The following is a 23655-nucleotide window of genomic DNA, read 5'->3' as shown; positions in this document are numbered from 1 at the left end:
AGAACTTTTGGACACTTGTGGGAGGATGGCTCGAGCCCAGGAGTTTAAGACCAGCCTGGTTAACTACTGAGACCCCACCGCTACAAAATAATAATAATAATAGTAGTAATAATAAATAATTTTTTTAATTAGAAAAAAAGATTTGGTTCCTTTGAGAGGTATGTAGTGAATAAAGATTTTTAAAAAATTTATCTCCAGGGCCACATTCAAAATCCTCTGTCCCTGTGGGAAAAAAAAATTTTTTTTTGCAGCCAGTAGCGCTGCTTAGTGAGAAAAGCATTATCACCAGCCATCGAGGTCTAATCCCAGCTCTGCCACTGAGCAGTCATCAGCCTTTGAGCAAGTTACTCATCTCTGGACTTGCAAACAGATGATAATACCTGCTCTGCCTTCCTACCTCATCAAAAATGCAAAGATAAAATGGCAAAAAACAGAGTCTCCCTCTTGCTTAGGCTGGAGTGTGGTGGCACTATCTCGGCTCACTGCAACCTCTATCTGCTGGGTTCAAGTGAACCTCCTGCCTCAGCCTCTCAAGTAGCTGGGATTACAGGCGTCTGCCACCACGGGGTTCCGCCATGTTGGTTAGGTTGGTCTCGAACTCCTGACCTCAAGTGATCTGCCCGCCTCAGCCTCCCAGAGTGCTGCGATTATAGGCATGAACCACTGCACCTGTCCTAAAAAAAATTTAAGAAAGGGTCTTGCTCTGTCACCCAGGTTGGAGTGCAGTGGTGTGATCTCAGCTCACTGCAGCTTTGACAGGCCAGGCTCAAGTGATCCTCCCACCTCAGCCTCCCAAGTAGCTGGGACTACAGGCATGTGCCACCACACCCAGCTAATATTTAAAATTTTTTGTAGAGATGAGAGTCTCAGTATGTTAGCCAGGCTAGTAAAATTCCTGGCCTCAAGTGATTCTCCTTCCTTGGCCTCCCAAAGTGCTGGAATTAGACATGAGCCACCATGACTAGCCTAAATAATGTATTGATTAAAATGTATCCAACAGCCTTTTATGACTTTCTAGTAGTGGCTTATCTGACACACTAGAGTTTCTTAATAAATGTTAATTGAATCAGTGTTGTTGCCCATTTTGACTGATGAAGAAAATGAACTTAGGTTAACTGTCTAAATCATAGCATAAGAAATGAAGCCAAGATTTGAACCTGAGCCTGACTGCATCAAAGGCCATTCACTTCCCACATTAGCCACTTATCTTTAGTCTTCCTTCCTTCACTCTGTCAGCCTTTCACTGGAGTCTGATAAGAGACTGGACATTTATGTGGAACAGACAAGAACCTATGTGTTTGCAGCTAGTAGCGCTACTTAGTGAGAAAAGCATTATCACCAGCCATCGAGGTCTAATCCTAGCTCTGCCACTGGGCAGTCATCAGCCTTTGAGCAAATTACTCATCTCTGGACTTCCAAACGGATGATAATACCTGCTCTGCCTTCCTATCTCATCGAAAATGCAAAGATAAAATGGCAAGATCAGATGGGCCGTTTTTGAGTACTCTTTGAAAGCTGTGAGTATACAAATGTTAATTTCACTATCACTGTTCAGTTTACTTATATGTACAATTCTGACATTCACTCTGCACTCAAAGAGGCAATTATTTTTCACAAAAGAAAACAGTGAGTTTGGTGGGGCGCAGTGGCTCACACCTGTAATCCCAGCACTTTGGGAGGCCAAGGCGGGCGGATCACTTGAGGTCAGGAGATCAAGACCATCCTGGCTAACACAGTGGAACCCCGTCTCTACTAAAAATACAAAAAAATTAGCCAGGCATGGTGGTGGGCACCTATGGTAGTCCCAGCTACTCGGGAGGCCGAGGCAGGAGAATCATGTGAACCCAGGAGGCGGAGCTTGCAGTGAGTCAAGATCACACCACTGCACTCCAGCCTGGGCGACAGAGCGCAACTCCGTCTCAAAAAAAAAAATCAGTGAGTTCAAAAAACACAAAACTCAAGATGTGTTCTCTGACTTGGCATTGATACATTGAACTCACTGACACAAGGTAGACAGATACTGTCCTGTCCCTGGAGTCAGGCAGATTTGGGTTCAAATCCTGCTCTTGTCCCTGGGAGGTCATTTTTCCGATTCTCTGTTTTTCTATTTATGTAAAAAGCTGCCAGGCACGGTGGCTCACACTTGTAATCCCAGCACTTTGGGAGCCCGAGGTGGGAGGATCGCTGGAGCCCAGGAGTTTTGAGACCAGCCTGTGTAGCATAGTGAGACCCCATATCGCCAAAAAAATGTAAAAACTAGCCGGGTGTGGTGGCCCATGCCTGTAGTCCCAGCTACCCAGGAGGCTGAGGTGGGGAGGATTGTTTGAGTCCGGAAGGTCAAGATTGCAGTAAGCCACAATGACACCATTGCACTCCAGCCCGGGCAACAAAGCGGAACCCTGCCTCAAAAATAAAATAATAAAACAGAGTAGGTGCCCATCATACGGCAGCTGTATAATCATTAACATGCTGAGCTATGTATCTAATGAATGTAATGAGTAGGTTAACTAGTAAATTCTGAAATTTATATTTTCTAATTTGATTCTTGTCTTTGTTCTCAACCAATACATATTTTAGGACTCCAAGAGTTGTATGAAAGTCAGACTTCATACTAAACTCACAGCTCCTTACCCTATAGTCTGATACCTGGTCTGAGCTCCAGGCTCCAGCCATTACTTTCATTAGTAAATGTAAGTTATGATATCGTCTAGGAATCAGACTTGGCTTGTTTGCAGCAACTTATTCCAACAAAAATGACCAATAAGAGCTTTGAGAGCTGTAATCCCCCTGTAGGTATCCAAATCATACCACACTGCTTATACTGAGCCAGGTTTGTAATAGTAATGCGTGATCAAGAGCAGGAACTAGGCCTTAAGTTGAGTTCTAATCTTAGCTCTGTCAGTTCCTAGCTGTGTGACCTTGGGCAAACTGGTTAACCTCTCTGGACCTCAGGTTTGTCATTTATAAAATAGAGATAAAATTAGTACTTACTTCATAGAGTTGTCAGACTTATTACTTGAGATAACTGTGTGTAAAGCACAGAGTGCTCAGGAAGTTGTAACTATTGTCTCTTAAAGGAGATTGGCAATGGAGTTCTTTCACAGGAACAGAAGGAAAAGTTTTTCTCTAGGGAGTTGAGACAAATACTGATTCTTGAAAAAAGGGAAGAGTTTAAGGGCAACGGTGATGTGTTTGGGCTGCTGCAGGAAATGAGGATTGGAGAATGCCAGATGGGTGGGCCTGCCTAACAAAGTTCAGGCCATGAGGTATTAGCTTGTTTTCTGGAATGAATGAATTATACAGTTTTCTTTTTTTTTTTTTTTTTTTTCTTTTTTTGAGACGGAGTCTTGCTCTGTCGCCCAGGCTGGAGTGCAGTGGCTGGATCTCAGCTCACTGCAAGCTCCTCCTCCCGGGTTTACACCTTTCTCCTGCCTCAGCCTCCCGAGTAGCTGGGACTACAGGCGCCCGCCACCTCGCATGGCTAGTTTTTGTATTTTTAAGTAGAGACGGGGTTTCACCAGGTTAGCCAGGATGGTCTTGATCTCCTGACCTTGTGATCCGCCCGTCTCGGCCTCCCAAGAATTATACAGTTTTCTACTGACCTTTTCATCACATTTGCAGATGTCCATTCCCTTGAGTGGTTCCCTTCTGCTATGCTGGGAAGATGCCAAACTTTTAAACTTCAGATAACTGCTTTTGAATGTCTGCTTTCACATTGGATAGGCATGAGATGTTTGGCCACATAATTTTTTTTTCTTTTTTTTTTTCACACAAGGTTTTGCTGTGTCGCCTAGGCTGGAGTGCAGTGGTGTGGTTTCAGCTCACTGCAACCTCCGCCTCCCAGGCTCAAGCGATCTTCCCACCTCAGCCTCCCAAGTAATTGGGACTACAGGCACATGCCACTACTGCCAACTAATTTTTGTGGTTTTTGTAGAGACGAGTTTTCGCCATGTTACCCAGGATGGTCTTGAACTCCTGGGCTCAAGCAATCTGCTTGTCTCAGCCTCCCACAGTGCTCGGATTATAGGCATGAACCACCACACCCAGCAGCCACAGAACTTTTGATGTGAGTTGGGTGGGCAAGTAATTGAATCTTTCAGGAACCAGACAGAACCCTACTAACCAAGAGTCCACCATTCTCTGATGCTACAGACTTTGAGCAGTTCCTATCTGATAGTTTACCTAGAGGCTTGTTCATTGTCCTTTTAAACTGGTATTTTCTTAATTAGGTAAGTAGTGCTTATATATGGTACAAAATTAAAAGGTAAAACAAAAAAGTAGATGGTGAAAAGTATGTTTCTTTGTCACCTTGAGTCTCAGTCACTCAGTTCGCTCCAGAGGCACTGTTTCCAGTTTCTTTTGTATCCTTCCAAAAACAGTGTTTATTATATTCATATACAATTGAATGTTTATTGAAAGTTTGATCCATGAGAAAGTCCTCATGAGAAAAGCAGGTCATCCAAATTTAACAGCAATATAAGGTTGATTTATTGTCTGAACACCATAATTACAAAAACTTGCAGAGATATGAAAATGTTATTTGCCCATCAGAAATAACTAAATTGCCGGGTGCGGTAGCTCACGCCTGTAATCCCAGCACTTTTGGAGGCCGAGGCAAGTGGATCATGAGGTCAGATCGAGACCATCCTGGCTAACATGGTGAAACCCCGTCTCTATTAAAAAAAAAAATACAACAAATTAGTTGGGCATGGTGGCTGGTGCCTGTAGTCCCAGCTGTTCGGGAAGCTGAGGCAGGAGAATGTGAACCAGGGAGGCAGAGCTTGCAGTGAGCCGAGATCACGCCACTACACTCCAGTCTGGGCCACAGCGCGAGACTCCGTCTCAAAAAAAAAAAAGAAAAGAAAAAGAAATAACTAAATCAACCACGTTCCAGCCTATTCTTAGCAGGAGGGCGGCTAGTGCTAGAACAGGCTTTTAAAGGTCTCATCTTATGCAGCAGATGATGTCTGAATCTTGTGAAGTTGTCTGTAATTTAGGATTTTTTGTATGCCGACTTATTTTTTGAAGTAGGAGAGGCAGCATGGCTTAGTGGAAAGAACAGGAGCTATGAAGCCATGTTCAGATCCGAGCTCTGTCACTGAAAACAGCTATGCTTTGGACAAGTTACAAATCTAAGCCTTTTTGGGCTGGGCGCAGTGGCTCACGCCTGTAATCCCAGCACTTTGGGAGACTGAAGCAGGTGAATCACCTGATGTCGTGAGTTTGAGACAAGCCTGGCCAGCATGGTGAAACCACGTCTCTACTAAAAATATAAAATTAGCCAGGTGTGGTGGCGGGCACCTGTAGTCCCAGCTACTCAGAAGGCTGAGATAGGAGAATCGCTTGAACCCAGGAGGCAGAGGCTGCAGTGAGCCAAGATCGCCACCACTGCACTCCAGCCTGGGCGAAAAAAACAAAACTCTGTTCCCAAAAAAAAAAAAAAAAAAAAAAAGAACAAAAAAACAAATCATAAGTCTTTTTAAAATATGTACAATAGATTTTAAAATACCTATATTCAGTGTCATGAGCATTAAATGAGACAGATAATTCAAAGCACCTAGTCCAATGTCTGGCAGGTGGCAATCACTCCAACAGTGGTGGCAGCAGTAGTATTGGTGGCCATACGTAGTGTACATTCCACATACACTACCTGGCAAAGGAGTAATAAATCCTCCTAGGGTTTTCAGCTGCCCCAGTAACTTCCAGGCTTCCAGAGTAGCTTGGAAAGGGGCTCTATGACAGCACATCTTCATGACTCTGCATGCCTGTTTTTACCTACAGGACTGCATTTAGGAAGGAAGGGCTCCTCGGCTCAGTGTGCAATAGTGTTTCAGTCAATACTTGTTTACTTGATGCTGCTGGGCTGGGGGGCCTCTGAGGCTTTTCCTTTAGTGGTGTTTCTCAAACTTTTTGGCCTCAAGACCTGTTTACACATTTAAAAACTATGGAGGACCCGAGGGACTTACATTTATATAGGTTATAGCTACTGATATTTGCCATGTTAGAAATTAAAACATCAAATTTTAACATATTAATTTTTTTATTATTATTATTATTTGAGACAAGGTCTCACTCTTCACTCAAGCTGTAGTGCAATGGTGCAATTATAGCTCACTGTAACCTTGAACTTGTGGGTTCAAGCAATCCTCCCTCCTCAGCCTCCTAAGTAGCTAGGACTATATGAGATAGCATCATGTCAAAATTGTTTTTTGTAGAGATGGGGGTCTCACTGTTTTGCCCAGGCTGCTCTGGAACTCCTGGCCTCAAGTGATCCTCCTGCTTTAGCCTCCCAAAGCGCTGGGATTATAAGCGTGAGTCACTGCATCTGGCCAACATATTTATTTTAAATTCATATAAAAAGAGCAACAAGAAACCCATAACATGTTACCATAATATTTATATGAGAAATAGCTGTTTTTTCCAAAACTAACAAAAAATGGAAGAGTAACATTGTGTTACATTTTGGGAAAATTCCTTGATCTCTGGCTTAATAGAAGACAAATGCATTCTCATAATACTACTGCATTCAATCTGATGTGATGTTGTTTTAGATTAATTACAGGAAGAAAATTCAGCCTTATAGAGATTCACAGTTAGAAAAGACCTGCTAGGGTGGCCGGGTGTGGTGGCTCATGCCTGTAATCCCAGCACTTTGGGAGGCCAAGGCAGATGGATCACAAGGTTAGGAGTTTGTGACCAGCCTGGCCAAGATGGTAAAACCCCGTCTCCACTGAAAATGCAAAGATTAGCTGGGCGCAGTGGCAGGCACCTGTAATCCCAGCTACGCAGGAGGCTGAGGCAGGAGAATTGCTTGAACCTGGGAGACAGAGGTTGCAGTGAGCCGAGATCATGCCACTGCGCTCTAGCCTGGGCGACAGAGTTAAGATTCCATCTCAAAAGAAGAAAGAAAGAAAGGAAAGGAAAGAAAGGAAGAACCTGCTGGGGGAGTCTCAGGGACTCCCCAGGGTCCTTGGACCACACCGCCCAGAGTTCGATTTGTTTCCTGAAGACTTTAGCACCTTGAGGGCAGAGACTATTTCTTCATTTGGTGGGTCACGAATGGGGACAGTTTTCATTCAATGTGTGATAAAATGCTTTTGACAGATTGACTGATAGAGGGAGCTATAAGCCAATACTAGCCCAAATATATTAACCTGAGATACTAACTTCTCATTTCACAGATGAAACCAACAGATTTTAGACAGAATTGGTGTCTAAAGAGTTACGTCCCTAGTCAGGTGCAGTGGCTCACACCTGTAATCCCAGCACTTTGGGAGGCCAAGACAGGTGGATCACCTGAAGTCAGGAGTTCGAGACCATCCTGGCCAACATTGCAAAAGCCCATCTCTACCAAAAATACAAAATAAATAAATAAATAAATAAATTAGCTGGGCATGTGGCATGTTCCTGTAATCCCAGTTACTCAGAAGGCTGAGGCAGAAGAATCACTTGAACTCAGGAGGCGGAGGTTGCAGTGAGCCGATATTGCGCCATAGCACTCCAGCCTGGGCAACAAGAGCGAAACTCCGTCTCAAAAAAAAAAAAAAAGAGTTACATCCTTGCACTTCCAGATATTGCTTCTCAAAGAGGCTGCCTAGAAGATAAAGCAAAGGTTAGACACAAAAATGGATCAATTTAAGACAAAAGTTTGCATTTGTTTAAGAAATGGGAAAGAATTCACAATAACCAAAAAGTGCAAGCAACCCCAATGTCCATCGATGGATGAATGGATAAACAAAATGTGCTATATACACACAGGGAATGTTATTCAGCCTTAAAAAGGAAGGGGACAGGCCGGGCGCGGTGGCTCATGCCTGTAATCCCTGCACTCTGGGAGGCTGAGACGGACGGATCACGAGGTCAGGAGATTGAGACCATCCTGGCTAACACAGTGAAACCCCATCTCTACTAAAAAATACAAAAAATTAGCCAGGAGTGGTGGCAGATGCCTGTAGTCTCAGCTACTCAGGAGGCTGAGGCGGGAGAATGGGGTGAACCTGGGAGGCAGAGCTTGAAGTAAGCCAAGATCCTGCCACTGCATTCCAGCCTGGGCACACGCCACTGCACTCCAGCCTGGGCAACAGAGCGAGACTCTGTCTAAAAAAAAAAAAAAAAAGACATTCTGATACTTGCACAACATGGATGAGTCTTAAGGATATTATGTTAAGTGAATAAGCCAGCCACAAAAGGACAAATGCTATATAATTCCTCTTGAAGGAACCTAGAGTAGTCAAACTCATAGAGACAGAAAGTAGAATGGTGTATGCCATGGGCTAGGGGAGGGAATATGGGAGGTGGTTGTTTTGTTTGTTTGTTTTTTGAGACAGAGTCTTGCTTTGTCACCAGGCTGGAGTGCAGTGGCGTGATCACAGCTCACTGCAGCCTTTACCTCCTGGGCTCAAGCAATCCTCCTACCTCAGCCTCCGCAGTAGCTGGGACTACAGGCATGCACCATCATGCCCAGCTAGTTTTTGGTTTAAATTTTTTGTAGAGATGGGGATCTCACCACTGCACCTGGCCAGAGGTGGTTGTTTAAGGGATATGAAAAAGTTCTGGGCTGGGCACAGTGGCTCATGCCTGTAATCTCAGCACTTTGGAAGGCCTAGGTGGGCAGATGACTTGAGCTGAAGAGATTGAGACCATCTGGGGCAATATGGCTAAACCCCATCTCTACAAAAAATACAAAAAATTAGCAGGGCGTGGTGGTGCATACCTATAGTCCCAACTACTGGGAGGCTGAATTGGGAGGATCACCTGAGCCCAGAAAGTCAAGGCAGCGAGCCGTGATCATGCCACTGCACTCCAGCCTGGGTAATGGGGTGAGAGCCTGAAAAAAAAAAAAAAATGAAAAAGGAAGAAATAAAGAAAAGAAAAAAGTTCTGGAGATTGGTTACATAACAAGGTAAATATACTTAATGTACACTTTAAAAAGGTTAAGGGCTGGGTGTGGTGGCTCACACCCCATCTCCACTAAAAAAACAAAACTTAGCTGGGTGTGATGGTGCATGCCTGTAGTCCCAGCTACTTGGGAGGCTGAGGCAGGAGAATCATTTGAACCCGGAAAGTGGAGGTTGCAGTGAGCCAAGACCACACCACTGCACTGCAACACTGGATGACAGCGAGACTCTATCTCTAAATAAATAAATAAAATAAAATAATAAAATAAAAAGGTTAAGATAGTAACTTTTATGTTACCCATATTTTCCATTATTAAAAGGAAAGGGCCTGAATGCGGCAGCTCATACCTGTAATCCTAGCACTTTGGGAGGCCAAGGCAGGAGGGTCCCTTGGGCAACATTGTGAAACCTCATCTCTATACACACACACACACACACACACACACACACACACACAATTAGGCCGGCATAGTGGCATGCACCTGTAGTCCTAGCTACTCTGGAGGCTGAGGTGGGAAGATCCCTTGAGCCCGGGAGTTCAAGGCTGTAGTAAGCTATGATTGTAACACTACACTCCAGCCTGGGTGACAGAGCACGACTGTCTCAAAAAAAAGAAAGAAACGGGCTGTGCGTGGTGGCTCACTCCTATTATCCCAGCACTTTGGGAGGCCGAGGCGAGCGGATCACTTGAGGTCAGGACTTTGAGACCAGCCTGGCCAACATGGTGAAACCCCGTCTCTACTAAAAATACAAAAACAAAACACACACACAATAAAAACAGCTGGGTGTGGTGGAGGGTGCCGGTAATCCCAGCTACTCAGGAGGTTGAGGCAGTAGAATCGCTTGAACCTGGGAGGTGGAGGTTGCAGTGAGCCAACGTTGTGCCACTGCACTCCAGCCTGGGCAACATAGCGAGATTCCATCCAAAAAAAAAAAAAAGAGAGAGAGAGAGAGAGGAAGGGAGGGAGGGAGGGAGAAATGAGCTGAAGTTCAAGTTAAAGTTCAAGTAGAAAGTAGAAATGAACTTCTTTCTCTAGTTTTGTTCTGACTGACCTCACCTTTCTTAGCTACTCAATTCAATTGCACAATTATTTACTGAGCACATTCTATGTATAAAGTCCTCCCAGAAACAAAGATCAGTGAAACAGTGCCTATTCTCAAGGAGTTGGCCCTCTAGTAGAGCGTTGGTCAAGATACGTATACAACAAGGCCAAAGAGATGCGCTAGCAGGATGAAATAGGTCTTGGAGAAGGTGGTGCTTGGATTAGAACTTAAGGACCATAGGATTTCTGCTGGGGCTAAGTTTTGGGGAAGCATTATGAGCACAAAGGAGACAAACTAGTTTCCTACATTGCTGATCAGGTTAGAGGCTTAGAATCATGTCCAAAAAGTTGGTGCAGATGTTGAAGATTATTGGTCCAGTTTCCCATTTAATAACAGGAATCCATTCTACTTGATGAAAGAAATCAGGAGGTAATGCAATGTGGCTACTGCAAGGAAACCATGGTCCCCGGTAAAGCATATTGCATTTATAGACCTGCTTTCTATCTTGCTTTCACCTGTAAGCTTTATCATCAAGCTCCTCAACCTCTCTGAGAACTGGCTTCCTTGTCTATTCCAAGCTTGGTGCATACTATAACTAACATATGTGAAAATTCTCAGCAAGCATTATAAGCCCTGTGTATCAGCTCAGCACGGTGGCTTATGCCATTAATTCCAGCACTTTGGGAGGCTGAGGTGGAGGATCCCTTCAGGCCAGGAGTTTAAGACCTGCCGGGGCAACATAGCGAGGCTCTCTCGCTACAAAAAATTTTTTAAATTAGCCAGGTGTGGTGGTGCACACCTGTAGTCCCAGCTCCTCAGGAGGCTGAGACAGAAGGATGGCTTGAGCCCAGGAGTTCCAGGCTGCAGTGAGCTATGGAGCACCACTGCACTTCAGCCTGGGTGACAGAGCAGGGCCCTGTCTCAAAAAAAACAAAAGCAAACAAAACTGTTTTTACTTTTTTTTTTTTTTTTTTTTTTTTTGAGGCAGAGTCACACTTTGTTGCCCAGGCTGGAGTGCAGTGGTGCAATCTCAGTTCACTATAACCTCTGCCTCCCAGGGGTTCAAGCGATTCTCGTTCCTCAGCCTCCTGAGTGGCTGGGACTACAGGTGCATACCTGGCCAATTTTTGTATTTTTAGTAGAGATGGGATTTCACCATGTTGCCCAGGCTGGTCTCGAACTACTGACCTCAGGTGATCTGCCCGCCTCATCCTCCTAAAGTGCTGGCATTTCAGGTGTGAGCCACCACGCCTGACCTGTTTTTCTCCTTACTATTCTGGCTAATTTCTACTTGTCTTTCAAGGCTCAGCGAGGACTAGTTGGGTGGAAAGCCTTGCAGGGTTGTCCACTTACTTTCACACTGCATTGAGTGGCCTGTTTGCAAGGCCATCTGCTCCCCAGAATGTGAACTCCCTCAGGGGTGCCTGATTGACTTCTGTAACTCCAGAACCTGGCACAGTGCACAAGATAAACAGTGGTCACTAGTTAAGAGCTCTGGCCTTGAAAATCAGATCATCAGGAGTTGAATCCTGGCCTTGCCACTTACTATGTGACTTTGGGCAAGATCCTTAGTCTCCTCCCTGGGCCTCAGTTTCTTCAACTGCAAAGTGGGGATTATAATTACAATTACCTCATAGGCTGAAGTAAGGAGTTCAACACGGGCTCATGCACTTTTTTTTTTTTTTTCTTTTGAGATGGAGTCTTGTTCTGTCACCCAGGCTGGAGTGCAGTGGCAGGATCTCGGCTCACTGCAACCTCCACTTCCCGAGGGTTCAAGTGATTCTCCTGCCTCAGCCTCCTGAGTAGCTGGGACCACAGGCGTGCACCACCACACCCGGCTAATTTTTGTATTTTAGTAGACAGGGTTACACCATGTTGGCCAGGCTGGTCTTAAACTCCTGACCTCAAGTGATCCACCTGCCTCAGCCTCCCAAAGTGCTGGGATTACAGGCGTAAGCTCCCACCCCCGGCCTTAGGTTCATGAACTTAAAGATCATGATCCAGTGCCAGGCACACGGGAATTCAGAATAGTAATAGAGAACTATTGTTAAGTTTTCTATGTCTGTTGCATAAGTAGACGAGGCTGTAAATAACTGCACTCTTGGTCTAAAAAGGCCAAGTTCTCATCAGAACATTTTGCTGAGCCCGTGGTGACCGAACCCCTGGCTCTGGGGTGAGCGACATGCCTCTAAGGAGCTGCAGCCAGGAGACAGCCAGGCGAAGGCGGGGCTCTGCCTCTGGGCTCCTGGAGGGGCGGAGGCCGGCGCGCGGGTCACGTGGGGGCGCGGGAGGCGGGGCTTGCACACGCTGGTCACGTGGTCAGCTATTGACACTTCCTGGTGGAATCCGAGTGAGGCGGCGGGGTAGGGGCTGGCGGTCAGGCGGTGACCATGGCGTATCAAGGCCTCACGGTGCCTCTCATTGTGATGAGCGTGTTCTGGGGCTTCGTCGGCTTCTTGGTGCCTTGGTTCATCCCTAAGGGTCCTAACCGGGGGTAAGTGCGCGAGGCCCGCCTTGGGAGGAACGCGCGGTGAGGAGCGAGCAGGCCGGGGCGGGGACAGGCACGACCCCCACACGGGTCAGAGAATGTTGCATGGGCGCCCCCAGCGCTGCAGAGTCAGGCCCTTGCCCCGGCGGAACTCCTTGTGTTCCTTTTCGCAGCAGCTTCAGTGTCCTCCGGCCTGAGCGAGTGGAGGGTGACCTTTGGTGGACCCTCCTTGGAAACGAGTTTCAGGGGAATTTTTTTCTCATCATAGTCCTGTGTGGGGAGGTGCAGTCGGAAATGAGCAGGCCGAATCTGGGAGGCACTAGGGTTTGTCCCTAGTCGACTCTCCTCCTTTAGCCCTGCCTTCCACCCACATGAGGCCTTGTTTGCCTGAACTTAAGGATCACATAAATAAAACAGAAATTGCCCTCTCTGCCTCCCATGCTGTCGCGGTTGCGTACAGAACAAGCTCGTTGGACGACATTGAGCCTGGCCTTTGCATCCAGTGGGCTCCAGGAGGCGGTTGGGGCCTGATCTAAAGCGAGATTGATTACCAAAGAGCAGGAGGTATTGTTGAGAAAGCTCTGCGTCATACCTTTTGGAGGGCGCTCCGGCTCTTGTATGTGAGTGTAAGAAATCCTTAGAATGATTGGCTAGGACAAAAAAATTTTTTTTCAGACTTCTTTGTTGGATAGAGCTTTGTCTATTTTGGAATTAAACTTTTTAACTGTAGTGTAAAATGAGCCTTAATCTTCAGAGGAACCTTGGAACGCCCTCTTTCTGGTTCCTCTTTTGCTTTTTAGTCATTTTTTTCTCAGTTCAAGATGATGAGAGGTGAAACTTCGACTGAAGTCAGCTTGTCAGAAATACCATCTCTTGCTTTATTCCTTCAACTTAATTGGTGGCTTCATAGTGCCTGGTTTTCACAGTACCTTGTATGCACAGGAGGCACCCAGTAAATACCTGTTGAGTGGATAGTTCTATTGTCTTTGTTAAAAGAAAAAGATTTTTGGCCGGGCGCGGTGGCTCATGCCTGTAGTCCCAGCACTTTGGGAGACCAAGGCGTGCGGATCACCAGGTCAGGAGATCGAGACCAGTCTGGCTAAGATGGTGAAACCCCGTCTCTACTAAAAATACAAAAGATTAGCCGGGCGCGGTGGCAGGCGCCTGTAGTCCCAGCTACTTGGGAGGCTGAGGCAGGAGAACTGCAGGAACCTGGGAGGCGGAGCTTGCAGTGAGCAGAGATCGCGCCACTGCACTCCAGCCTGGGTGACAGAGCAAGACTCCGTCTCAAAAAAAAGGAAAGATTTGTATTACTTCCCTAATATTTTGTGACCTGAACCCCTTTTGCTCCCTGGAATGCATTTGCTTTATTAGTTTAAAATTATATATATATATTTTAAAAAGAAACATGGTAGGTGAGTTTTTATCATTTTTAAGTATCAAGTTCCTCCTCCCTGGTAACACCAGCTATATGGGGTCATCTCCCCTACCTATAGAGGTTGATGAACAGAGTCAGAATTCTGGCATTATTAAAGCAATTGTAGGCCGGGCGCGGTGGCTCAAGCCTGTAATCCCAGCACTTTGGGAGGCCGAGACGGGCGGATCACGAGGTCAGGAGATCGAGACCATCCTGGCTAACACGGTGAAACCCCGTCTCTACTAAAAATACAAAAACTAGCCGGGCGAGGTGGCGGGCGCCTGTAGTCCCAGCTACTCGGGAGGCTGAGGCAGGAGAATGGCGTAAACCCAGGAGGCGGAGCTTGCAGTGAGCTGAGATCCGGTCACTGCACTCCAGTCCGGGCGACAGAGCGAGACTCCGCCTCAAAAAAAAAATAAAATAAAATAAAATAAAATAAAATAAAGCAATTGTATTAACCTAATTTAATTAGACTTGTTTTTCCTACTGGAGTTAGAGAACAACAAAGTGCTGCTTTGATGGCAGTGACAATTCCTTTCTTTCTTTTTTTTTTTTTTTTTTTTGAGAAGACGGCGTCTCCCTCTGTCGCCCCGGCTGGGCGGGGGCGGATCTTGGCTCCCTGTAAGCTCCGCCTCCCGGGTTTACGCCATTCTCCTGCCTCAGCCTCCCGAGTAGCTGGGACTACAGGCGCCCGCCATCTCGCCCGGCTAGTTTTTTGTATTTTTTTTTTTAGTAGAGACGGGGTTTCACCGTGTAGACCAAGATGGTCTCGATCTCCTGACCTTGTAATCCACCCGTCTCGGCCTCCCAAAGTGCTGGGATTACAGGCTTGAGCCACCGCGCCCGGCCGACAATTCCTTTCTTAAAGACCACTCTCTCCCCTTCCTTTGGATGTCATTGCCATTATCCAGGGTAATGAAACCCATCCTATTTCCACTCAGTTTCTAGCCCTAGTGAGTGTCATGATTTAGGTATTTGACCAGCTAGTGATATGTAGACATGTGTCACTTAACCAAAGGGATACATTTGAGAAATGTGTTAGTAGGGCTTTTGTGTGAACCTCAAAGAGTTTACTTATACAAACAGATGGTACAGCCTACTACGCACCTAGGCTATATGGTAGAACCTGTTGCTTCTAGGCTTCACACCTGTACAGAATGTTACTGTCCTTAAATACTGTATAGGCAAATGTAACACAATGATATGGAGCTTGCAGGACTGGAAGTTGCTGTGGGTAAGTCAGTGACTGGTGAGTGAATGTGAAGAACCAGGACATTGCTGTACACTGTGATGGACTTTGGAAACACTGTACACTTAGGCTACATGAAATTTTGGAAAATATGTTTTTCTTTCTTCAAAAATAAATTAACCTTAGCTTCCTGTAACTTTTTTACTTAAACTTTTGAATTCTTTTTAACTTTTTGACTCTTTTGTACAAATTTGGCTTAAAACACAAGCAAGGCTGGACACGATGGCTCACACTTACCATATGCAGGACTTAGGGAAGCCAGACAAGAGGATTGCTTGAGACCCGCCTGGGCAACATAGCAAGATCCTATCTCTCAAAAAAATTTTTTTGAATTAGTTGGGCATGGTGGTGCACACCTGTGGTCCTAGCTATTGGGGAGGCCGAGCGAGGGGAAGTGTTTGAGACCAGGAGTTCCAGGATGCAGTATGATCACACTACTGTACTCCAGCCTGGGCAACAGTGAGACCCTGTGTCTTCAAAAACTAAACAAGTCCAGTGGCAGAGTCTGGGGAAGAGGCTGCAGGCACCATGTCCACCTTCATAGATGGCAGGAGGAAGCCCCTGAAACAGCCCAAGAAGCAGGCCAAGGAGATGGATGAGGAAGATAAAGTTTTTTTGTTTTTGTTTTTGTTTTTGTTTTTTGGGACAGAGTCTTACTCTGTCGCCAGGCTGGAGTGCAGTGGCATGATATGGGCTCACTGCAACCTCCGCCTCCTGGGTTCAAGCAATTCTCCTGCCTCAGCCTCCTGAGTAGCTGGGATTACAGGCGCGCACCACCATGCCCAACTAATTTTTGTGTTTTTAGTAGAGACAGGGTTTCACCATGTTGGCCAGAATGGTCTGGATCTCTTGACCTCGTGATCCACCCATCTCAGCCTCCCAAAATGCTGGGATTACAGGCGTGAGCCACCATGCCCGGCTGGAAGATACGTTTTTTAAACAAAAAGAGGAGCAGAAGAAACTGGAGGAGCCAAAAGTGAAGGCCATGGGGAAGGGGTCCCTGGTCATAGGTAGAAATAAGAAATCTGGCAAAAAATAAGCTGTTCCATGTGCCTGAGGTGATCGATGGTGACCCTTGATTCCATTTGTATTTAAACATCTGGATTCCCAGCTATAACTTTTTTTTTTTTTGAGGTGGACACTCACTCTGTTGTCCAGGCTGGAGTGCAGTGGCACGATCTTGGATCACTGCAACCTCCGCCTGCCGGATTCAAGCAATTCTCCTGCCTCAGCCTCCTGAGTATCTGGGATCACAGTTGCCCGCCACCATGCCTGGCTAATTTTTGTATTTTTGGTAGAGAAGGGGTTTCACCATGTTGGCCAAGCTGGTCTCAAACTCCTGACCTCAGGTGATCCACCTGCCTCAGCCTCCCAAAGTGCTGGGACTACAGGCATGAGCTGCCACACCTGGCCCCCTGCCATAACATCTTTGCCACCTATACTTAGAATGAAGTGTTGTCTTGGAGCCTGTTGTACACTGTACATGTAAGAGTAAACTTTTGAAAACAAAACACACGAGACACATTGTACAGCTGTATAATTTTTTTTTTTAAGAGACCAAGAGTCTCACTTTGTCACCCAGGCTGGAGTGCAGTGGCTCCATCATAGCTCACTGCAGTCTTAAACTCCAAGGCTCAAGGGATCCGTCCACCTCAGCCTCCCCACTAGCTAGTACTACAGGCATGCACCACTACACCCAGCTAATTTGTTGTTGTTTTGAGACAGGGTCTCTCTTTGTTGCCCAGGCTGGTCTCCAACTCTTGGCCTCAAGCAGTCCTCCCACCTTGGCCTCCCAAAGTGCTAGGGTTACAGGCATAAGCCACCTCACCTGATCTATTTTCTTTCTTTATATCCTATCCTATAAGATTTTTTCCATTTAAATTTTTTTTAACTTTTTAAACTTTTTTGTTAAAAACTAAAACACAAACACATTATTCTAGGCCTACACAGGCTCAGGATCATCAAGATGTCACTAGGTGATAAGAATGTTTCAGCTCCATTATCATCTTATGGGACCACCTGTCTTTATGCATTCATTGACTGAAAGGTCAGTTGCCAAGTGCCTGTATTATCTGGGTCCAGTTCACAGCCTCTGCTGCAGTCCTTGCTTTTCCTGCTCTTGGCTGGATTGAGCAGGTCTTGAAACAGTGTCCTCCCCCCAAGAAGAGTTGCTGTAATACATTTTGAGAAACACTGTACCTAGGCAGATGATCCCTCTGACCTTGAACAATTTAGTTAACTTTTCCATGTTCCCATTTCCTCATTTTAAAATGGAAATATGCTTTTCTGTAGGGATTTTTTTAAAAGGGAAATATTAGTGCACAATTTAGTTAACTTTTCCATGTTCCCATTTCCTCATTTTAAAATGGAAATATGCTTTTCTATGGGTATTTTTAAAAAAAAGAAATATTAATGCTGAATTAGTACTAGTTCCCCTTTACCTCTTGAAAATACTGCAAATCAAATTTTTCAGGATACATGAAGGAGCTGAAGTGCTTCACACTATGGTGAGTTGTTTTTGGGGTTTTTTTTTTTGAGACAGAGTGTTGCTCTGTTGCCCAGTCTGGAGTGCGGTGGTGCGATCTCAGCTCACTGAAACCTCCACCTCCCAGTTTCAAGTGCTTCTCATGCCTCAACCTCCTGAGTAGCTGGGACTAAAGGCGCATGTTACCATGCTTGACTAATTTTTGTATTTTTAGTAGAGACAGGGTTTTGCCATGCTGGCCAGGCTGTTCCCAGACTTTTGGCCTCAAGTAATCCACTTGCCTCGGCCTCCCAACATGCTGGGACAACAGGCTCGAGCCACTGCACCTAGCTTGTGGTGAATTTTTAATACAGGGGAGCATTTCTGATTTAACTGATCAAAAATATCCTCAAAAAAATAAAAATGGGCCTAACATGGTGGCTCACACCAGCACTTTGGGAGGCCAAGGTGGGAGGATCACTTGAAGCCAGGAAATAGAGACCAAGCCTGGGTAATAAAGCGAGACTTGGTCTCTACAAAAACAAATTTTAAAAAAAATTATCTAGGCATGGTGGTGTAAACCTGTGGTCCCAGCTACTCAGGAGGCTGGGTGGATGGATTATTTGAGCCCAGGAGGTTGAGGCTGCAGTGAGCTATGATCATGCCAGTGCATTCTAGCCTAGGCAACAGAGTGAGACCCCATCCCTTAAAAAAAAATTCCCTTCTGCCTTTTCTTTTACCTGCCTCATCAGGTCCTACAACCTCCTAATTACCCAGCTTTCAGCATTCTGGTGTGCAGGGGTCTCTTGGGGAAGATAATTTAAAGTCAAATACGCCTCTGTTTTTCTCCCTTCTTTCTTCCTCACAGGATTCCTTCATTTATCTCCTTACTGAAGATTTTTTTTTTTTTTTTTTTGAGACTAAGTCTTGCTCTGTTGCCCAGGCTGGAGTGCAATGGCATGATCTTGGCTGACTCCAACCTCTGCCTCCCAGGTTCAAGCGATTCTCCTGCCTCAGCCTCCCAAGTAGCTGGGATTACAGGCATGTGCCACCATGCCCAGCTCATTTTTATATTTTTTAGTAGAGTTGGGGTTTTGCCATGTTGGCCAGGCTGGTCTCGAACTTCTGACATCAGGCGATCCACCCACCTTGGCCTCCCAAAGTGTGGGGATGACAGGAGTTGGCCATCATTCCCGGCCGAAGATTTTCTTAAATTTGTTTTTTAAAACAGGGTCTTACTCTGTTGCCCAGGCTGGAGTGCAGTATTTGGTGACTGTGGAGGTGCAGAGGAGGCATGAGCAAAAGATGATGGATTTGAGGTTGGGTCAGATGGGTGAACATGGCAGAGCTTCTTCTGAGGAGTAGGAGATTTAGAAGGGGAACTTTTAGAAAGAGAGATGGGAAGAGAATAGCATGGACTGAGATTTAGAATTGTTGAAATTCTGCTGATGAGAGATCAAAGTGTAACTTTTTCAGACGTGAATGGAGATGGGGAGAGCTCATTGCTAGAGAGTCATATTTTTAGAAGTACAGTGTTAATTTCATTACAGAGAATACCACCAAATAGGGTAATTACTTAGGTGTCAAAACTAATTGTCACTGTGGCCTTTCCTGTTCAGTTTCAGATAAATTTTGATTGGACATCTACATGATGGCATCAACACATCTCTCTTTAAATCCAATGTTTAATTACATAAACTTTTCCCAGGTGCACCCTGGGCACACTGCAGTTTGCTGGATATGTGAGCAGATACAGATCCATTTTCTTGGTGTGCAATGCATGCCAGTTTGATAATCTGGAAAGGGGACTTAAACCATTCTGTGATGTTTGCATAGTTTGCTAGTTATTTAATGACATTTGCTTTTCTTTTTTCCCCTAGAGTTATCATTACCATGTTGGTGACCTGTTCAGTTTGCTGCTATCTCTTGTAAGTAATTTTTTCTTAAAATAATAAGTAATTATTCTTGGTATTTGTAATGTGTGCGATTTACACATTTGTTTTATTGGAGCTCATCCCTCATGTAATATCTAGAAATAGTGTCCTAAAATTGAAAATATCACACTTTTCATATGCTCAGTATATTTATGTAGAGTTGTACAAATAACTCAATCCTTCTGGGAATACAAGTGCAGTTTAATTGGCACAAATTTAAAGCTTATAAATAGCTGGAAATTATGATTATACTACTTTATATTTTACTATGGTGAAGTATTTATTTATTTATTTATCTTTTGAGACAAGGTCCCGCTCTGTCACCCAGGCTGGAATACAGTGGCGTGATCTCAGTTCACTGCAACCTCGGCCTCCTGGGTTCAAGCAAATCTCATGCCTCAGCTACCTAAATGGCTGGGGTTACAGGCACGCGCCACCATGCCTGGCTAATTTTTGTATTTTTAGTGGAGACAGGGTTTTGCCATGTTGGCCAGCTGGTTTCAAACTCCTGACCTCAAGTGATCTGCCCGCCTTAGCCTCCCAAAGTGCTGGGATTACAGACGTGAGCCACCGTGCCCAGTGTACTATTGTGAAGTATTTAGATCTACTTATTTCACTGAAATATCTCACTAATGGAGCTAATAAAGCCATTCTTTACTGTGACTTTTGTTTATCTGATGGACAGAACTTGAGCTAGAATTTTAACCAAGTAGACTAAGGATAATTTTTTAACAATTCGTTGTAAGTTGTGTGGGGAAAAGAAAGATCAGACTGTTACTGTGTCTATATAGAAAGAAGTAGACATAAGAGACTCCATTTTGTTCTGTATTTGAGATGCTGTTAATCTGTGACCCTACCCCCAACCTTGTCCTTGCAAGAGACATGTGCTGTGGTGACTCAAGGTTTAAAGGATTTTGGGCTGTGCGGGGTGTGCTTTGTTAAACAAGTGCCTGAAGGCAGCTTGCTGGTTAAAAGTCATCACCATTCTCTTAATCTCAAGTACCCAGGGATACGTACACTGCCAAAGGTCTCAGGGACCTCTGCCTAGGAAAGCTAGGTATTGTCCAAGGTTTCTCCCCATGTGATAGTCTGAAATATGGCCTCGTGGGATGGGAAAGACCTGATCGTCACCCAGCCTGACACCCGTGAAGGGTCTGTGCTGAGGAGGACCAGTACAAGAGGAAAGAAGGCCTCTTGGCGGTTGTTGGCGGTTGAGATAGAGAAAAGCATCTGTCTCCTGCCCGTCCCTGGGCAATGGAACATCTCGGTGTAAAACCCGATTGTATGTTCTGTTTACTGAGAAAGGAGAAAACCACCTTAGGGCGAAAGGTGGGACTTGCTAGTGCAATACTGCTCTTTATGCACTAAAAAGGTTTATGAAGATGTTTGCATATGCATATCAAGGCACAGCACTTTTCCTTAAACTTATTCATGTCACAGAGTTCTTTATTCATATGTCTTACTGCTGACCTCCCTACGATGATCCTGCTACTTCCCTTTTTCTAAGATGGTAAAGATAATTATCAATAAATACTAAGGGAACTCAGAGACCGGTGCCGGCGTGGGTCCTCTGTATGCTGAGTGCCGGTCCCCTGGGCCCACTTTTTCTTTCTCTATACTTTGTCTCTGTGTCTCATTTCTTTTCTCAAGTCTCTCATTCCACCTAACGAGAAACGCCCACAGGTGTGGAGGGGCAGGCCACCCCTTCATCTGTATCAAAATATATGTATTGATCACATACCATAAAAATAATCTTAGGGATTTCTTTCAATTTAGGTTTTTGAGACAGGATCTTGCTCTGTTACCCAGGCTGGAGTGGCTTGATCATAGCTCACTGCAGCCTCAAACTCTGAGGCTCAAGCGATCCTCCTGCCTCTCCTCCCAAGAAGTTGGGACTGTAGTCATGTGCCACCATGCTCAGCTAACTTTTTTATTTTTGTAGAGATGGGGTCATATTGTGTTACCCAGGCTGGTCTTGAACTCCTGGCCTCAGCAATCCTTCCATCTTAGCCTCCCAAAGTGCTGGGACTACAGGCATGAGTCACTACACCCAGCCAGGATTTCTTTCTAGAGTTTAGAACCAGTGGTTCTCTTTTTTTGAAGAGAGCTTTCTGGCTTCCTGAGACTTCAGTGGCATGGAAAGTGTTGGTGTTCCCCGAAGCGTTGTTTAGTGCCCATGTGAGGTAGGAAGCAACAGTTCTGACCCATCCTATAGATGAAAGACCATGACTCTTTTTTTTTCCAGAAATATTTTAATAAAAATTGGCCATTTCCAAGAAACACCCACTGCATGCCCATCAATAAAAGAGAACCATAACAAAATAGAAAATTTACCATATAGCTGTGATTTAAAGAGAAAATGCGGACACGAGCACATCAGCAAAGTCCAGTATTAAAGTCACGTTTCTGCTGGGCGCGGTGGCTCACGTTTGTAATCCTAGCACTTTGGGAGGCCAAGGCGGGTGGATCACCAGGTCAGGATATTGAGACCAGCCTGGCCAACATGGTGAAACCCCTTCTCTACTGAAAATACAAAAAAAAAAAATTAGCTGGGCGTGGCGGCGCACGCCTGTAGTCCCAGCTGCTTGGGGGGCTAAGGCAGGAGAGTCGCTTGAACCCTGGAGGCAGAGGTTGCAGTGAGCCAAGATCGTACCACTGCACTCCAGCCTGGGCGACAGGCTCCGTCTCAGAAAAAAAAAAGCCATACATACGTACATAGAGTCACATTCCTTCTTATGGGCTATGATTAGGAATCTGATTACATATCAGAGTAAAAATACAAATGCTGAACTATTTATATTTAGGTCAAAGAACCTCTATCGAAGCATGTGTCTTCAAAGGCATTCCAATTTGTGACTCAATTTTAGAATAAGGCAAACAGAAGACATACAAGGTGATAAAAGAGGGATTCTACAATTCCCCACATACTCTGAACCTAATAAAACAAATTTAGATTCTTAAAAAATTATTTTTCTTTAAACAATTGCCAAGACTGAAATAAAAGATAAATAGAAGGCACAACAGTTTTGCTCTGGTTGTTATCTGGGTTTGGGGAATTTTTTTGTTTTCCATTTCTTTACAAATACATATTAAACATGAAAAAACTCTTTATTTCAAATAAACTAACAGTTCAAGAAAAGCCTATCAGTTGCATTCTAGACATTTAAAACCTATATCACAATTTAAATTTCTTTTTTTTTTTTTTTTTTGAGATGGAGTCTCGCTCTGTCGCCCAGGCTGGAGTGCAGTGGCGCGATCTCGGCTCACTGCAAGCTCCGCCTCCCGGGTTCATGCCATTCTCCTGCCTCAGCCTCCTAAGTAGCTGGGACTACCGGCACCTGCCACTGCGCCCGGCTAATTTTTTTTGCATTTTTAGTAGAGACAGGGTTTCACCGTGGTCTCCATCTCCTGACCTTGTGATCTGCCCGCCTCGGGCCTCCCAAAGTGCTGGGATTACAGGCGTGAGCCACTGCTCCCGGCCCACAATTTAAATTTCAATGGTAAAAACAGTAGGTTTTAGAATTGTTTTGTGATCCTCTATCAAAAGAAAAATTCTATTCTTTTAATTCAGTTTTTAAACATACCAGTGAGAATCAAAATTGTCACCTTTTCCAATGACAAATTCTCCACACCAGAAGGTAGTCATGACTCTCAAAGAAGAAACAATTTGGGTTTTTCCTGCCTTCAAAATGTTATCAAATCCTGTATTTCTCATAGACTCTTGAAACACGTAGAAAATAAGAAATATTCCAATGAATGAAATATACCAAATGTCAGTAATACGCAAGACACATTCCTTTGGGGAAATGGCTGTTAAAAAAAAAAAATTCAGTCTGTATATGCAAAGTAAGCAAGGAAATTTAGTCTTTTTTTTTTCTTCTTCTTCTTTAAAAATCTGTTACTCCGTGGCCGGGCGCGGTGGCTCAAGCCTGTAATCCCAGCACTTTGGGAGGCCGAGATGGGCGGATCACGAGGTTGGGAGATCGAGACCATCCTGGCTAACACGGTGAAACCCCGTCTCTACTAAAAAATACGAAAAACTAGCCGGGCGAGGTGGCGGGCGCCTGTAGTCCCAGCTACTCGGAGGCTGAGGCAGGAGAATGGCGTAAACCCGGGAGGCAGAGCTTGCAGTGAGCTGAGATCCGGCCACTGCACTCCAGCT

At 45.0% G+C, this 23655-nt stretch overlaps 1 protein-coding gene across 2 annotated transcripts in view; it reads left to right on the top strand.

Moving 5' to 3' along the window:
- The first annotated feature begins 12227 nt into the window (after positions 1 to 12227).
- Positions 12228 to 23655, top strand: part of ATP6V0E1 (ATPase H+ transporting V0 subunit e1) — a 46583-nt gene continuing 35155 nt past the window's right edge. Inside the window, exons 1-2 of one of the 2 annotated variants that reach the window (XM_023218950.1) lie at positions 12228 to 12435; positions 19440 to 19487. In XM_023218950.1, the coding sequence (XP_023074718.1) occupies positions 12332 to 12435; positions 19440 to 19487 (152 nt within the window). In that variant the 5' untranslated portion in view covers positions 12228 to 12331. The remainder of the gene's footprint in view (positions 12436 to 19439; positions 19488 to 23655) is intronic. The other variant, XM_023218951.1, reaches the window with a different exon arrangement.

Source organism: Piliocolobus tephrosceles, chromosome 4, assembly GCF_002776525.5.
Source record: "Piliocolobus tephrosceles isolate RC106 chromosome 4, ASM277652v3, whole genome shotgun sequence".
NCBI classification, from domain to species: domain Eukaryota; kingdom Metazoa; phylum Chordata; class Mammalia; order Primates; family Cercopithecidae; genus Piliocolobus; species Piliocolobus tephrosceles.
This window is presented reverse-complemented; position numbering and strand designations above follow the sequence as displayed.